The sequence below is a fragment of the Gymnodraco acuticeps genome, unplaced genomic scaffold, assembly GCF_902827175.1.
Source record: "Gymnodraco acuticeps unplaced genomic scaffold, fGymAcu1.1, whole genome shotgun sequence".
Taxonomy (NCBI): Eukaryota; Metazoa; Chordata; class Actinopteri; order Perciformes; family Bathydraconidae; genus Gymnodraco; species Gymnodraco acuticeps.
Genome location: NW_022991375.1, coordinates 3,246,420 through 3,263,342, shown reverse-complemented (window position 1 = coordinate 3,263,342; position 16,923 = coordinate 3,246,420). Strand labels below are relative to the sequence as shown.

General features: G+C 42.3%; 2 protein-coding genes across 2 annotated transcripts; one reads left to right on the top strand and one right to left on the bottom strand.

Moving 5' to 3' along the window:
• Window positions 1-1,379: 1,379 nt before the first annotated feature.
• Window positions 1,380-11,461, bottom strand: smarcc1b (SWI/SNF related, matrix associated, actin dependent regulator of chromatin, subfamily c, member 1b). The gene is made up of 28 exons (XM_034240863.1): window positions 11,192-11,461; window positions 10,747-10,866; window positions 10,145-10,230; window positions 9,983-10,064; window positions 9,789-9,881; window positions 9,543-9,612; window positions 9,376-9,445; window positions 9,203-9,278; window positions 8,786-8,911; window positions 8,496-8,575; window positions 8,301-8,407; window positions 8,154-8,213; window positions 8,008-8,036; window positions 7,764-7,879; window positions 7,594-7,665; window positions 7,375-7,488; window positions 6,947-7,100; window positions 6,723-6,833; window positions 6,515-6,571; window positions 5,632-5,890; window positions 5,461-5,532; window positions 5,117-5,163; window positions 4,614-4,725; window positions 4,412-4,545; window positions 3,654-3,788; window positions 3,430-3,562; window positions 1,839-1,943; window positions 1,380-1,735 (listed from the first exon to the last, which is right to left on the bottom strand). Exons 1-28 carry the CDS (start codon window positions 11,366-11,368, stop codon window positions 1,668-1,670), a joined length of 2,865 nt encoding a protein of 954 aa, XP_034096754.1. The 5' UTR covers window positions 11,369-11,461; the 3' UTR covers window positions 1,380-1,667.
• aste1b (asteroid homolog 1b) lies at window positions 11,086-15,741 on the top strand. Its single transcript, XM_034240864.1, has 8 exons — window positions 11,086-11,341; window positions 11,596-11,688; window positions 11,987-12,237; window positions 12,437-12,703; window positions 12,812-13,797; window positions 13,909-14,140; window positions 14,332-14,524; window positions 15,113-15,741. The coding sequence occupies exons 3-8, from the start codon at window positions 12,000-12,002 to the stop codon at window positions 15,429-15,431; spliced, it is 2,235 nt and encodes a 744-aa protein (XP_034096755.1). The 5' UTR covers window positions 11,086-11,341; window positions 11,596-11,688; window positions 11,987-11,999; the 3' UTR covers window positions 15,432-15,741.
• The last annotated feature ends 1,182 nt before the right edge of the window (window positions 15,742-16,923 follow it).

The following is a 16,923-nucleotide window of genomic DNA, read 5'->3' as shown; positions in this document are numbered from 1 at the left end:
TGTCAGTGAATACATCGGAAACATGCCTGTTTCTGCTCTGAAATTAAGGTTTGATCTTTTGGAGCGGCTATGAAAGCAACACATAATTCAATTTCATGAAGTTGTGACAATAACTAATAATCTCTTTGCACTGACCAAAGAGTTTACAGAATAAGTCTGTGTTTACCATGTTTTCACCCATATTGTTTCCTCAATAACTTATTGAATCTAGTTTGTAACAAATTAGTCAAGTCATACATTGTATATGAAAGTTTTGAAGCTAGATAAGAAAAATGTATTTCTGTATCTCCTCTTCAAATTTCTTACACGTCGTTCAGTTTTTATAAAGATGGTCATTGGAGTGATTGCGCTGAATGTCACTAACGTGCTCAAAATAGAACGTTGTGGATTCAATGCAATTTAATACTCACACTTGGCCTTTGATCCGTGAAGGGAACCAGGAATCAGCCGCCAGGAACACAATAAAAGGTTGTTCTTGTATCTTTGCTCTGACATGCCACATGGGTCTGGCACTGAGCAGTTTCTATAGCATCTCCTCTTCTTGCAATATTAATACACGATGAAAATAAATGTTGGTTAAGGTCGATGTGCTCATAATAGACACATTCAGACCAAACCAACGCAAAGTGTCAAAGTGGCTCAGACCGAAAGGATCTTTTGTTGTATTGTCACAAAAACTACACATCTAAATAACACAGGGAAGATAGGTTGACATTTTTATGTTGTCCAACTACTGGGGGCACACACTCAAATGTTTGTCCTTTTTTATGACATAAGGCTTTAACCACCTTTTTTTGTCACTGAGGTCTGCTTTAAATCGAGGTTAAAGCAGCGAGGAGACAGAGCGTTTTGTTGCAGCTCTAAAGTTATGGAACGAATTACCCCTCCAGGTTAGACTTGCTCCAACTCTGCCTGTTTTTAAATCTCGTTTAAAAACCCACTTCATTTCCGTGGCATTTACAGGCCAGGTGACACTTGTGCTTTTAAATTTGGGTTTTTATCTTACTAGTGTTTTGTATTGTTTTTACGTCATGTAGGAGTTTTTCAGTCTGTGGCTTCTGATCTGGTTTCATCGTCTCGTGTTTTACATTTGTTTCATGTCCTGTCTGTTTTTCATGTATTTATGCTATGTTTTTTATATAGTTGTTGATGTACAGCACTTTGTTCAACTCTGTTGTTTTTAAATGTGCTGTAGAAATCAAATGGATTGGATTGTAAGGATGGTTTAGACTTTCGATATTATTTCATCTGTGAGCAACAAACTACCCTCAAACAAGCCTTTGAAACAGTTCCTCAATACAAAGATCTAAAACCCAAATCGCTCTTCACCAGTGCACACTCAGACACACACTGAATAAAAGCTAGACAAGAACAAGAGATACATTTGGTTTCATGTAAAACAACTTTAATGAGTTGAGTTAAATCTTCAGATTTCTCAACTCTGACGGCAGAGCACAAATAATTCACAGATATAAGACGGACTGAGCCGTTGACCAAATTACACATTAACTGCGTCCATGTGCTTGTGTGTCTATAAACATGTGACTAGTACAGAATAGTTACGTTATTAAACTTCTTAATTGTTACTGAACATTTCTGCCGGTGTTCCTTGAATCTTCTCGGACATAGGAGGACTGGTATGTGTGCATTTTGTTGTTCTGGTCTGTTCAGTTGTGACTGGCTGCTGGAGGGCCCGGCTGAGCTGGTGCTATCCCATCAGGCTGAGAGGACGGGTCTGAGACAGTGACAGAAGAAGATCACACCCACAGAATCAGAACATGCTAAAAAAAAAAACATAAAACATCCAGTTAAAGCTATTGCTATAAGCTATTACTCACACATGCCATTGGGAGCTCCAGGATGTCGAGGAGCCATTGTCTGGGCGTTTACTCCACCAGGAATCATCCTGTTGGGCATGGGCTGAGCTGAAGCAGGAGGCACAGCTGCAGTATGGAGAGAACCACAGATATAGGACAAACAATAATTTAACAGACAAGAAGTAAACACACTTGACTCGTTTCATTGCGTTCTCAGAGGGTTAATCTTAAAGCAGGTGTGTCAAACATACGGATGACTTTGCAAAGTGTAAACATCGCAGAGAAGACATTAACTGCAAGTTGATACATTTACAAGGCAGGGGGATAACGTGACCTTCTTCCTTAATAGTTACCACTTAAGTTTGTATGGTGGTGTGTCAATTCAGTTGGTCAGGTTTACTACATAGCAGGGTTTCCGCTAGGATTTTTTCTCGCCGGTCAAATGTCCGGGCAGAATTTATTTTACCGGACACATTTGAAACTTACCGGTCATATTTCACTAATAATAATAAGAGTTGTGTAGCAGAGTTTCCGTTAGCAGGTAATTACCGGACTATGAGCAGATATGCTGATGTTTAAAACTCAGTTCACGGGGCTCATTTTTATATTGCTTCAGTTTATAATCGTAACAGATCGAAAAATTCAGATTCATTTTTCAATAAATTATTCCACAAACAACATAATTACTACATTCAAACTAACTACTTGTAGTAGATAACGTACATTATTCAAAAGTTTACATCAACTTTGAATAATAACAGGGGAGAAACGAATCCTCTCTCTCTCTCTCCTGACAGACAGCCCGTCAGTTTCTCATGCAGCTCCTGCAGCTCGCTAAACAGTGGGCGGGGCTTCAGGTGATTATGCAGAGCTGCGTGTCTCGGTCAGACTCAGCAGCTGATCTGATCTCTCTCGCGTGTCCGGTTATACTTCACTCGCGTTTATGTCCATATCGATCAGATCCAGCTCTCCTGATCGGCCTTTATAGAGGGCACAGATCAAACTATTAAGAGTGAATATCGGCCGATAATGACCGGCGGCCGATCTATCGGAGCATCCCTAATTATTACCAGACATTTTGACCGGTAGGTTTTGAATTTACCGGTTTTTAATAAATGTTACCAGCTAAAAACCGGTAATTACCGGCTAACGGAAACCCTGCTACATAGATGTGGAAATTAATGTAAAATCATTTCAGATCTTGACAAGTTGCTTTGATCATAAAGTAAAATACTATGTTGTTCAGCTCCAGATACCTGTGTCTAAGTGTTTTGTGTCTATGTAGATACACTGTAATCTGTACATTGTCGTGAACAAGTGAAAAGGATAAACTGAGGCATGAACTTGTTAAAATTGCACTATTCTTCTTAAGAAATGTCAGATTGTTCAAAGTGTTTTTAAAAAAGATAGTTAATTAAATGTGGACATTCTCCAAATGTACATGTTGTTGCACTAAAACAAAAGGGGAAGGAGTTTTTATTATTATTCTATGATTTTACTGGTCCGACGCACTTGAGATCAAATTTGGCTGTATGTGGCCCCTGAACTAGAATGAGTTTGACGCCCCTGTCTTAGAGGGTGTTTGATTATTGGTCGGTGTCTGTGGGGTCACCTGTTGGCTGCCCGGTGTATCCCGGCTGCGCCTGCTGCTCCCTCTGCTGGCGAACCTTGATCTCTGCCTGTTTGAGCTGCTCGGTGTGGAAAGTCTGTCTCTCAGAGAGGAGCTGCTGCCGCTGCTGCTCCAGCTGTAAGATACACAAAGACAAAAAGTATGAATGATACGCACAGATTACTGGACATGTTGCAAAAAACTGAGAGCAGCAGATGTTCACTCACAGCCTCTTTCTCTCGGTCCATGATGGTCTCCAGCTCCTCAAAGTGTCTCAGCTTGATCTCCAGCTTCTTCATCTGGGTCTCCACCAGCAGAGCCACCAGGGACTTGATCTTCCTCTCTTCTACTGCTGCCAGGTGCTGCAAACAAATGAGGCAAACATGGAGAAAGTTAAAAGCAGGTAAATGTTGGAAGGAAATGGACACCATAAATGAGTAAGGACCTGGTTTAGAAAGAAGGGAATGAAGAAAGTAGCAGAGGTGAAGATAAGAGGGACAACACAGAGGAAGGAAGGAAAAGATAAGAGGTGAGAGGAGGGTAGAATACATTGGGTGTGACAGAGCGTGGTAAGGTGTGGGAGAGAAAATAAATGACGAGACTCTTCCGCAGCAAGACTCTCATAGCTCCCTGGGTTACAATAAAATACTCATTTTGAATCAAAGCCAATTTGAATCACTTATCATGTATTTGTATTATTTAAAATAATCCCTGTCTCTTATCTGTCAGACATGCTGAAAATCCAAAATAAAAAATACTCAATTCTATTTGCAGGTCTAAGTATTAGATATATTTGTTTTATAATTTCCGGGGCTGAAAGGAACAACATTTCGTCTGTTTAATTTTACACACGTAAATGAAAATAAATCCTCTCTAAGATGGTGCATGTCGAGTTGCTTAGAAACAGCTGCAGACCTGCTTTTTATTTTTTATAAATGACAACCATTTTCTTCACTTCACGTCCCTGTGATAGGGCGGGCTTTACCTTGGCCTTTGTGGCAGCGGAGGAAAGAGCAGCAGCTGCTGCCGTGACAACGCTGCCATCCACCAGATCCTGCTCCAACAACCTCCCCTCATCCACGTCTGCCTGATCAAAGCTCTCGTCATCATCTACCCTTACTGGATCAAGGAGAGAATTTCTTTAATAACAGACACAGTCAATTTGTATACTGTAAAAATTAACATACCTCCGTCTCCCTCCTCTGCAAGTATATTTTCAGCATTTTCGCTTTTGACTAGTTCTCCCGTCACATTGGCCACACTGGGTTCCACTTTGAGCCCATCTGTCCTTAAAGGAACCTGGGACACACACACACACACACACACACACACACACACACACACACACACACACACACACACACACACACACACACACACACACACACACACACACACACACACACACACACACACACAACACACACACACACACACACACACACACACACACACACACACACACACACACACACACACACACACACACACACACACACACACACACACACACACACACACACACACACACACACACACACACACACACACACACACACACACACACACACACACACACACACACACACACACACACACACACACACACACACACACACACACACACACAGTTAGCCACTAGACTCACCAGCAGACACAATAAAACTCTAAGCTCTTATTGCTGTTTCACCTGAAGGGGGGTGGAGTTTGTTTCAATTTTCTCTACTTCCATTGATTCTGAAAAACGGAGAAAGACAGAATAAGATATGCATTGTGGACAGCAACGAGAAACATCTTCATGTCAGGAGCAATATTAAAAAGAGCCCCATTAACTGAGTTTTAAACATCAGCATATCCGGTCATAGTCCGGTAATTACCTGCTAACGGAAACTCTGCTACACAATTATTATTATTATTTAAACATGACCGTAAGTTTCAAATTTGTCCGGTAAAATAAAGTATTTCCGGACATTTGACCGGCAAGAAAAAATCCTAGCGGAAACCCTGCTTCACGTGTGTGTGAATATGTGTTACCTGTTTTGTCAGGCTGGTTGGACGCTTCAGAGATCTTATCCAGCGACTCCTCGTGCACTTTGGAAAACTCCTCTGAAGACAAAAACAGAGTCAATACACACATACTAAACCATCTCACAACCACACCCTGACCTACACACTACTCTAACACTCCTCCATCAGTCCGCTCACCCAGTGCGGCCTTAGCTGCAGATGATGCCACCCGAGGGTCCACCACAGAGGCCAGGAAGGCCACGGTGCTCATGACAGGGTTTTCTGATTGGCTGAAAGGCACGGGCTGGTACGCCAGTGGGCCGAGGGAAGCCGCGGAGTCTTCTAAGTAAGGGTCTTCTATCGGCAGGCGGAGGAAGTGGAGAATACACTCATCCTGCGTTCTGGAGCCCACATGCTCAGATACTTTGTTCCAGTCATCTCTGTATACCTCTAAGGCCTTAGAGAGAAGGATAGAGGAACAGGTAAGAGTGAGAACAACCACTTTGGGTAAATTACTAATTAATAAAAAACTATGAGAATGAAGAGAGGTGATTGAAGATGAGAAAGTATTGTATATGTATGTAGGGCTGTCAAACGATTAACATTTTTAATCAGATTAATCACAGCTTAAAAATTAATTAATCATGATTAATCACCATTCGAAATATGTCCAAAATATGCCATTTCTTTATGTATATTGTTGTGGGAATGAAAAGATAAATGAAAGAAGGCGGATATATCCATTTAACATACAGTATGTATGTTTATTATAACATTGTTCTGTGTGTCAAAATGAAAGCCCACACACCTATCAATCGTCAAACCGTGGGGTCTTATTTCATTACGTGTTGATATTATTATTAATATGAAGACTTTTTTTGTTGAATATATAAATATTATCATGAATGTGGATAAATACTATTTTAACAATACGGTATTCTGTTTTTCACATTTGTTATTTTTTTAATCTGTTCGAAATAAAGATTGAAATGAAAAATAAAAAAAGCAATTTCCATTTGCAAAAAAGGAAGCCATCATGTGTAAGGTCTTTGAAAGAAACCCCAAAGAAATGTTGTCTTACCTCTAACAGCAAGAGCGTCTCTTGCTCCGTCCATTCTCTTCCTGATACTCCTTTAGTCTGAAGCACATGTCATAGGAATCATTTTAGAATCATTCGAACCAACACTTTTAAAATTCCTAATAAGAGAAATTGGTGAAATGAGAGAATAGTCAAATACATATTTTTTAAAACAAATGAACAAAGTGTTTGTGCTGTTTCTGTTTGAGACCTTAGGGATTTTCTTGGTGTAGATGTCGGAGCGCAGACCAAAGTTCTGGCATTCTGAAGGCTTCTCTCTGCTCTTTTCCTGGAAAAACAACATGTTCTGCGAGGCCGACACCTGCGAGAGCAAAGCCAGTGGCAGAGTTAATGAGGAGGCATTTCATTCAGTTCAAATGTGCGTTTCTTTCACATTTGCACGGAGCTGTTGTCATGTTTTCTGTGTGTGTTTACCTGCAGGGGTTTGTGTTGAAGTGGGGCCAGCCCGGACGGTGTGTCAATCAATACATTGAAATGAGGGGTGGGTGGGGGTCCCATGGGCAGGGGTTTGCTCTCTGCATCCACCTGGTAGTTAATCAAACCCCACTGCTCCAAAAGTGAATGAACCCTGGACACAAAAAAACATACATTTTCATTAACCATTTTGCTGCTTTAAAACTGCCCACACAGATGACACAATATAAACACATTGACAACTCCAGCATGTGTCATGTATTCAAAATAAAAGCTGATGCATTAGGTTCACCGCGTACCACATGTTTTATTAGCAACAGATTTAATTATTTAGCATTTTTCTTTTACAGAACACCCACATACCACAGTTAATGTAGCAGATGCAGCAGACAATACACGGATGGAAACGCCCACACACACAGTTATACCTTATGACAGAGCAGACGTCTCCAGTGAGGATGCGTCTGCAGGACGTTGAGCTGAGGTATTCCTGGGGGTTGAGCCGGTAAGTGTCGATCATGAAGTTACGGTATGCCAGGTAGCTGAAGGGCACAGGAAAATCCATGTTTTAAAGTGAGATATAATCTCTCTAATCTTTATCAACAGATGAACCTAAGCGGTAACGTCTGGATGTCTGCAGTACTCACATTTCTGGTGATTTTGACTTGTTCTTTCCATGGAAGAATTCAGGCAACGAACGTTTCTCTATCGAGTGAACGCTGGAATATATGGATGGAAAGGTTGTTTGGGGTTCAATTATGAAGTTTGGACAGAAGAAAGCTAAGTTGGAGTATTAGTTTGAGGGGGATTTTATCACCTGTTGTTATTGAACCAAGACGTGTAGCTCGGTATTATGATGTGATGTGTTTGTTCTGTGGTGTTGTCTTCTCCTTCTGAAAGCCGATGTATATCCCCTCTTCCCTCCTCATCTTCCTAGGCGCACACATACACACTGATTACATGTACATCATCCTAAAAATAGACTGATAATTGCTACAGAATACCCGGACCTTATGTATTTACACAAACATCTTGGTTGTGAAAAATAAAATCATGTTTACCCTTCCTGGGAAATCCTCCTCCAGTTCATCTGAAAAAGACAAATGAGAATGGGTGAAAACTCAAGGCGAATACACAAAAAGTGTTTTAGATAGAAAACACATGCTTTATATATCTCCTTTAACATCAGCTATTACACTTTTCTTACCCAGGTCAGCCATGGTCCCTCCTTTGACAGGAATATTCTCACTGTCCTTCTTCAGGTTGACTATGAGAACATGGGAAAAAGGTTTAGAGACAAAATGCTCTACGTTTTTGGGACACATTTGTAAGTCACTGTTTTGTAATGTTTTACCATTCTTGGGTAAAATAACTTCCTCCATGTTAGGGACAGGGGTAGGGTCCTCCATGTCTTTGGTCAAGTCTTCTTCTGGCTCTTCCTCCTGTGGTCCACGCCTTCGCCTGCACACAGACAAGAATCAATGCCGACACTTCACCTGAAAATGGCAAAAGTATACCCTCCTGTTGGGTTAAAACAAATGTTTCTCACCCCTTCTTTCCCTTCTTCCTGCCTTCAGAGGGAGGAGAGATGGAGCGTCTTCTCTTTTTTGAAGGGGTGTGTTTGGAGTCCTGAAACAGAGGGTGGTGAGAAACTTAGAAAAAGGAGACATCAAGCACCATAAGATGTAATATCATACATCAAGACTCTTAGTAATATTAAAAGGAAGGTCTCCTGGTTGGCTGTTGCCTTCATTTTCAACCAGGAAACTGAAAATCAAATTATTGATAATTGCCTTTCCCTTAAAAAACCCTGCTGACCAGAAACAAAATCACACAAACCTGCTCGTCTCTGAGGTGAATACGCCGGCGCAGAATGATAGCTACATTCCTCTCATTCACACAATAGTCTTCTTCGTTCATCCACTCGTTGAAAACATCCGTGTCCAGAACCCAGCCAGCATGGACCTGGAGCGCACACACCAGACACAATTATTATTAATGCGCACAAGAGGTCATACAGTGCTGTACAAGACCGGTCACCCCTGTAGTAACATTGATATGTGTATTTTTATAAAAAGTGGAAAAAAATTGAATATTTTCTAAAGGACTTTGAGTTTCAGCTGAAGATCATGATATAACCAAATTCCAGTAAAATTGAGACTTATGATACAGTAAATAAAGTGAACACTGTGTTGTGTAATTAAGTATTTAGCGTGGTACAGCATCACGTTTTTGTAGGTGTGCTGAAGTACTAACCCGCCACGGCTTTTCTGAATGTGGTGGCTCTTCAACCTCTCCTTCAACATCACTTGAGGACAGCCAACTGTCATAACTGTATCAGAGTAGCAAGAAAGACAAAAAGGGTTAGCATTGTGTTTGTTTGTGTATAAGCATCTGTGTGTGTGTGTGTGTGTGTGCTCATACATTACCTGTCAGGGTGCATGCCCCAGTGTACCAAAACATGTTTGTCTTTCCTCATGACAGGACGCATCCATTCATCTGAAAATACAAGTGTATGAACAAATGTATCAAGTTACATTTGAACAAGCACCTAAAAAGACAACAAACACACATTCATGTACAAACTGTTACTGACCTTCCTCTTTAGAAGCAGGTGAGGGGTAGATGTGGTGACTGGCGAGCGTTCGGTCCTCAGTGAGCGTACCCTGTGTAAGAACAAACTGTTACCCTGTTGCACTTATATCGAACTACATTATGAGAGCTTTGCTTAGTTTCATATGTTTCTGTCTAAGAATACAGCAAGCTATAAACCTGTTCTCCTACATCAGTCTGGCTTACGCTCTTGTCTGCTCATAATTAACTCCCCTCTGCAGCACTTTACCTGGTGTTTAGCGATCACATCTGTAAGTCTGCTAACCAGCTCCTGGTCCAGCGTAGGGTCCACATATACAACAGGCAGTGACATACCATTGTTCTGTAGACGCACACAAAACAATTTGTTCATTAGTGGTCCCTGTTAGGCTGATAGTTGTGTGTGTTTGTGTCTGTGTGTATTCATGTGCATGTCTGTGTCACCTGGATCAGTGATATTCCAATGGCACCAAACATCTCAACATTCCTTTCAGTTCTTGATGGATTCTGCAAGTCAAACCTACGCCTGTAAAAATATGTAAGGGAAGAGATTACATTTAAATAACATTTCTGGTGAAAAAAGGCAATGTTTGGCATGTCACTCACCAGCCTTGCTCTGCCTTAAACTTGTAGGCAGTGCCAAGAATGTGGCAGAGTCCACCCGCTGGTCGCAGGTCCAGGAAGCTTTGTGCCTGCAGGGAAATTGTCAAATTAACAGCCGATTTTTTTACTGGATGTCTTTAAGCTATCTTGCAAGATTATTTGTCACATAACTATTTTCCCATTTAAATTGAAAGAAGCTTTGAGATTTACTGTGTTATTATATCCTTTGTTATGCTAATACTATTTCAAGACTTTTCAAATGTGTCATATTATACACAGTACAACGTATAGTGAAAATATTTTGTGCCTCGTTCCAGAAAGCAATGTTCAACTAGAATATGACTGCTTAAAAAGGCAGAATTAATGCAGAATTGTATTTATATTGTAGTTAAACAAATGTATGTACCCAATTCCCAACACATTTAATTATACATTGTGATGCAATTAAATAATGATCTCTACCCCTGCAAAAACACTATATTAACTCAACATTAATCATAAAGGATTGAAACTTTGGAAACAACAACACAATTAGGTATTGTAGATTTAGATTACTCGGACTGAATTATGACAATTATTTCAATGACAGAGAGAGAGGGACTCACAGGCAGTTTGGTGAGAACAGGGCTGGTCGCTTGTCTGCCAAACGCATCCTCTTGGAACTGGAGGAGCTGCAGGGTGACTGCAGCCAGAGCCTGACACGAAGGAGCATCCACCAGCACATACTGACACGCACACAAATATTGAAAGTTATATGACAAGGACAATTATTCGTTAAAATGCTTCAATGCAACCTACTGCTTTCTACGATAGTCTAGCCAGTTCACCGTTGTATTTATACTGTTTTTCCTCTAGGATTTGGCTACATTTGCATGTCATCTTTTGCATGCATTATTGTAAATAGATGAAGCACTTATTAACTTTATCACACACATCCTGCTGGGCAGTATAAACGTAACGTTATGCAGCATGAGACGTTTGTTTACAGTCTGAGCCATTGGACAAGCTAGCAGGGGGCGGCTAGCTTTAGCTTCCTAACCAGCTAGCTACCTTTTTGTAGTGCTTCCCGATCCACTGTCGCACCACCTCCAGCTGGGCTAAAGTCTCCGGACTCTCCCAGAACCTAGCGGACGGACTGCTGTCTTTTTTCCGGTGTGCGGAAGTTCCGGAGCTGGCTAGTCTTGCCCCGGGAATGCCGAGGTTTGTTCCTCCGGACATTGTGGCCATAATAAAACGAGATAAATCTCTTACAGAAGAACAAAACTGGCTAGCGCGCCTGCTAGCTTTTGCGTTCTCGATTTATCTCGCGAGACGCAGCGAGATTGTGGCTGTTCGGCATGGTTTCCTATTTTTGAATAATTAAATGTATTTCATTTTCACGTTGTTGTTTTTTTAACTTAATTGAGCCCGTTTTGATTCAGCAGTCATCGTCTTACTGCACTTTTTTTATGCAGAATACACGCCAAGGGAGCTTTATTTTGAAGTACAACATAACAAGGAAATAAGTACGCAAGACATGTAAACAGAAGTGAAGCAATTTGACATCGGTAAGTTACAGCTTGTATGTTGCAATGTCTCGTTCCAAGATTGATTTTCTAACACTTGTAGGGAAATGTCCGGCATTTTGTTTATTATCTGCATTGTTTTGTTGCAGTACTTTCCGTTTTGTGTTGTATCGACCCTCATAATTCCTTTGAAAAAACATATTTCCAGCTATCTGTCGATCACATGATGATTTGTTCCCGTCGCATTCAAACCGCAGACTGCATACACCCTCAGACCAGACAGGCTACAATAGTCTGTCACCAGCAGTGAGTAACATCTTCTCACTCCATGTCTTCCTAGGCCCTGAGACCCCATGGGTGTACATGGTCTGACCACCTATGTGGAAGGCAACAGAAACTTTCTCCAAGATGTGAAGTTCAGGGACAGCCGCCTGGTTATTGATGGCTGCAGCCTGTTTTTCCGCCTCTACTTTAACTATGGTTTGGACCAGCAGCACGGAGGGGACTATGATGCATTTACTTGCCTGCTCTCCCAGTTCCTCTCTGCATTGGAGGCCTGTAACATCCAGCCATATGTTGTTCTGGATGGAGGTAAGGATGCACTCAGGTCATTCTTATAGGAAACTCAAGTAAATGACAGGATATTGTGGGATGCTCAGTCAAAGCATCATGCTCATTTTTGTTTAAAATAGATCAACAAGTTATTTTTAAACCTGCTCCAATAATAGGTTTTTCTTCAGTTGACACACCCATAAACATTTAATTACATTTCTTTGTTTGTTGTGATAAGGAATTGACCCCAGTGACAAGAAGTTTCCTACGCTGCGCCAGCGTCTGCAGTCCAAGATAAAAGAGGCAGACAGTCTCTCCCACGGCCGCCATGGCTCTGTCCTCCCCCTCCTCACAAGAAGTGTCTTCATTGAAGTCCTCATTCAGAGAGGGGTCCCTTTGGTCCAGTGTCCAGCTGAGGCGGACTGGGATATTGCATGTTTGGCTCACCAGTGGAAATGTCCAGTCCTGACCAATGACAGCGACTTTTATATCTTTGACTTGCCAGGTATGGGTAGCAACAGGATTCTTGTACCTTAACAAAATCAAAAAGACCATTGTAATAAATGGTAGTGATAGTATCTCACTTGATGTTTCGCTGTTGTTGTTTCCCTAGGTGGTTATCTTCCACTCCATTATTTCCAGTGGACCAACCTGAACGGTAAAGCCTCTCACCGCTACATCTCGGCTCGTTGCTACACCACTACCGGGATCTGTCGCTTGTATGGGGGCATGAACCAGCAGTTGCTACCCTTATTTGCTGTCCTGGTGGGGAATGATTATGGCACTCCAAAAGATGCTGATGCACTCCTGGGTCTGTTAGATGCGGGTGTCTTAGTGAAAGGTGGTGGCAGGGGCAAAGGTAGAGCACCCGCTTCCCGCATTGAGGGCCTTCTCCTCTGGCTGTCTTCTTTTTCTAGTCCGGGGGAGGCCCTGGAGGAAGTGAGCAGGCTAATGGGGGAGAAAGATAGAGGACCAAGGGGGAAGAGCGGAGAGAAAGGTGGGCTCAGTTCACAGCTGTGGGCAGGAATGCAAGAGTACCACATCACGCCTCAAAGCTCTTTGGCTGGCTGGTTCTCTGGAGGTAAGACAGCTCCTGGACGACCGTCCTCTGTGATGCCAGAGTGCCTGTCGCTGGCTGCAGCGCAGGGACGGTTAGCTCCTTTGGTGGTAGATGCTATTGTGATGCGCAGGGTCCTTCTGATCCCACAGGTTGAGAACAGCAAGCTAGCCAGCAGCCATTGCAGTGCAAGCAACATACGCCAGGCTATATATGGGATATTAATGCAGAGAGGCCAAGATGTCCAAGCAGAGGATATGACGGCACAAGAAAAAATCAACCAAGGTACGAGAGGTGGGAGAGGGGCAAGGGGGCAGAGAGGTGGTCAGGTCGGCGGAGGTAGGGGACAGGGAGACATCTTACCCACACAACAGGGGGTAAATGTAGGGTTTAGCAATAGTGCAGCAGCTACAGTGCATGCTCAGGTCTCTAGTTCCCCGATGTGTGTCGAAGAGTATGACCGCGTGGATCTGAACTTAAAGAAAAACATTCTAGAGGCACATCGGCTCAGGACCCCCGTACATCTAGATACACTTGGCCAGGTAAACACGACAACACAAATAATGTTTTCTTGTTGAACTTGTTGTTTTTAAAGAAAATTGTGTATGTGATTTATTAAACCTTTCCTATTTATCCCGTCATTTTTTATCCAGGCTCCTGTGGTGGTTCGTCTTGGTGTACTGTTAGATGTCTTGGGGATGAAACAGTCTGTCCTGGCTCCTGTTCCTCTCCACCTGAGGCTGGCTGTAGCAGTGATAGCTTTCTGGCGTCGAGTGGCCTCACCAAAACCCTCACAGCCCCAGGTGCAGGCTCTGGTGCTGGGCATGATTTACGGAGAGCTGTCCTCGAACAACCAGCCTGGAGCTACCCACTACCAACAAGCCAGTTAGTTGTGTTGTATATGTTTTACTATCACACCAGGTTACAAACACTGACATGTCATGTAATAACAAGGCAAAAAGCATGCATACACAACTGGCATTTAAAAAACAGAAAAAAAATATTAAAAAAGGAAAGAATGCAACATCTTCTTTTTTTAGGATATAAAAACATGTTGTTGCTATGTGTCATCTTAGACCCACAGCTAAACTGGGCTGCGGAGCGTCAAGTGTGCGCAGGGCTGGATCGGCAGCGTGTGAGGCCAGGGGAGCGACGTGGATTGGATGTTGGAGCGGCTCACAGTTTTAGCCAATGGCAGGCCTGCCTCTGGAGTGCGCTGTGTCTTAATCAGCTGTTGCTGCTGCCACTGCCTGAACCCCACATATCATGGTAAGGCACAATGAGAGATTGCATTACATTGCCCACCAATGAAAACCAGAGCTGCAACTAATGTGCTTTTTCTTTAATAATGCTATAAACAGGCTATAAACTGTAGCAAATATTTACACATTGCCACATTTGTCATTTTCATCATTGTCTTGAAAGACACCACCACGTCCAGGACAGTTGAGGCATTTGCACTTATTGGGTTGTATAACCAAATTACAATTACATTTTCTCACCTGTGTGATCTGGCCATGCAGCTAGTTTTGGTTTTATTTGCAGAGGTATTGAGATATTTTTCCCTGGAGATGTGTTCAGTGCCCTTATTGTGATTGAATTCTGTTGGTGCAGATTTATACATTTATACATTGAAATATACTGAAAATAAATCAAGAATAATTTAGAACCCTGGTATAAAACAGTACCTTGCTAAAGGTTTTTTTTATCGTATTTTTCCATAGAAATATATATTTGTAATCCTATTTACCTCATCTGTATCAGGGACCTATGGTAAAACAAAACATTTTAGCAGATACCACCATGTGGAAAACAAATTGTAATTGGATTCCTTCTCTCCCTCTGTGTGTGTTACAGGTTGTACAGTGGTACTCTGGTGCACGGCCTGCTCAGGTACCTGAAAGGGGGCCAGGCTGCTGAATCCCTCCTAGCTGGGGGTTCCTTTTCAGTTCATCTTTACTCCTCCTTGCTGGACGCTGTGAGGAGCCGCGACTCCAAAACCCATCCTTCCTCTTCAGCAGCAGGGAGGGGGAAGAGGGGTGGAGGCCGGGGAAGGAGAGAGAGAGGAAGAGGGAGAGGGGGAAGAGGAGGAGGAAGGGGAGGGGGGAGAGGGTCTGAGGAGATAAACAACAGGTTTGCCCTACTGATGAGCGAGGATGAGTCTGATGACGATTGATGAGGAGAAAAATGTACTGATCGATATTAAGCAGTTGTTTTGGGCCAAATAGGGGACGATATTCCAGTGTTTTATTCATCACACTCAGGGAATGCTACAAGCAAAGAACAACACGTCTTAATATTGACCACTGAGCTTCTGCCTAATTTAATCATGTTGCATTCAATTAACTTTGTCACTAATGTTTATCTGCCTATCTTCTGTTGCTGACTCAAAGGAAAAGATGTCCATCAAGCAAAATATATTTTCCCCAAGCATACTATTGCCATATTTTACGAGAGCTTTATTAAAGTAATGTCACTGTAATTAATGCACGTTTTTAATGTGACAGTTTTTATTAAGTTACATGAACCTAAAATCTAATCTAAAAGTACATTTACATCTTATCATCTGTTGACCACAAAGGTGTATGGCAGCGCAGCTAATGTCATTTTAACCTGTTAAGCCCCAAAGACCCCCCTCGGCGGGTCTTTTTTTTTTCACGACACTGTGTCTCAGGGCATCTTAATATTTAAGAACCTATTAATGTGTTATACCAGATTAACGGGAAGAATCTCAGCTAACTGACGATAAACTATTTTTACCAAAACAAAACACAAGTCTCATAAGAAGCATCTAATGGCGCGTTTCCACTGCAGCGGGTAGCTCGCTTTAAGCGTGCCGAGCCGTGCGGGGCCCGTTTTTGGTTGCGTTTCCACTTGGCCTAGTATCGGCTAGCGGGTCCTATTTCACAGTTTTTCTGGCCCCATAAAATCGTGGTTCTAGGGCCAGGAACAACCAGGCTGAGTCGGGCTGAGTATGCTAAACTAGAGAGAGAATCGCTGGCAAGGGGGCTACAACTACAACAAGATGAACATATTTGACCGTGATTTAATTGTAATACACGTTTCAAAATGATGCCGAAGTAACAACATACTGATACCGGTTAGTAAAAACCATGAATTAATGCTTTGACAAGTCTGCAGACAGACGGCAGGCGAAAAACCCTTTTAAAATGCGTGTTTTCTAAATGGAGCTTGGCTAAGCTAACGTTATATATGCTCCGACCGTCCACACTCACAACAACGGCCTATACAGACATAAATAAACCAGCGACTGTATTCGCCATGACACAGGCAGTCTGTGGTTTGTACTTGTTTAACTTTTGTCTAGTTTCTGAACAGATATGAAGCGCTGTGAGCTCTGAGGGCTAAGAGCTAACGGCTGTGTTGTTTTTCTGGGGCTCGCATTGAAGATGACGTCACGGCTCCGCCTACACTGCGTTACTATAGTAACTACCCCAGTTCTTAAACTGTAATGGAAGCGCAGCATTAAAGTGAGCCGGTGTTATGCCGTAGGTTGAAGCCCTGTTCGCGGGGACGCGCAAAGGTGACGTCATCGCCTGTATTGATCGTTCGCCGTTTTCTAAGCTTTTTTCACCCTTTTCTAAGCTTTTTTCTCTCTTTTGAATGATATATCAGATTAAACAGCAAACGGCTGAATAAATAATGTG

Coding starts and splice junctions, on each gene's coding strand:
- smarcc1b (XM_034240863.1), bottom strand. CDS start 11,368: ATGGCCACAATGTCCGGAGGAACAAACCTCGGCATTCCCGGGGCAAGA. Junction 9,613..9,788: donor ATGTGATCGCTAAACACCAG/GTAAAGTGCTGC, acceptor GTTCTTACACAG/GGTACGCTCACTGAGGACCG. Junction 7,666..7,763: donor TCTTGGTTCAATAACAACAG/GTGATAAAATCC, acceptor CATATATTCCAG/CGTTCACTCGATAGAGAAAC.
- aste1b (XM_034240864.1), top strand. CDS start 12,000: ATGGGTGTACATGGTCTGACCACCTATGTGGAAGGCAACAGAAACTTT. Junction 12,238..12,436: donor ATATGTTGTTCTGGATGGAG/GTAAGGATGCAC, acceptor TGTTGTGATAAG/GAATTGACCCCAGTGACAAG. Junction 14,525..15,112: donor CCTGAACCCCACATATCATG/GTAAGGCACAAT, acceptor TGTGTGTTACAG/GTTGTACAGTGGTACTCTGG.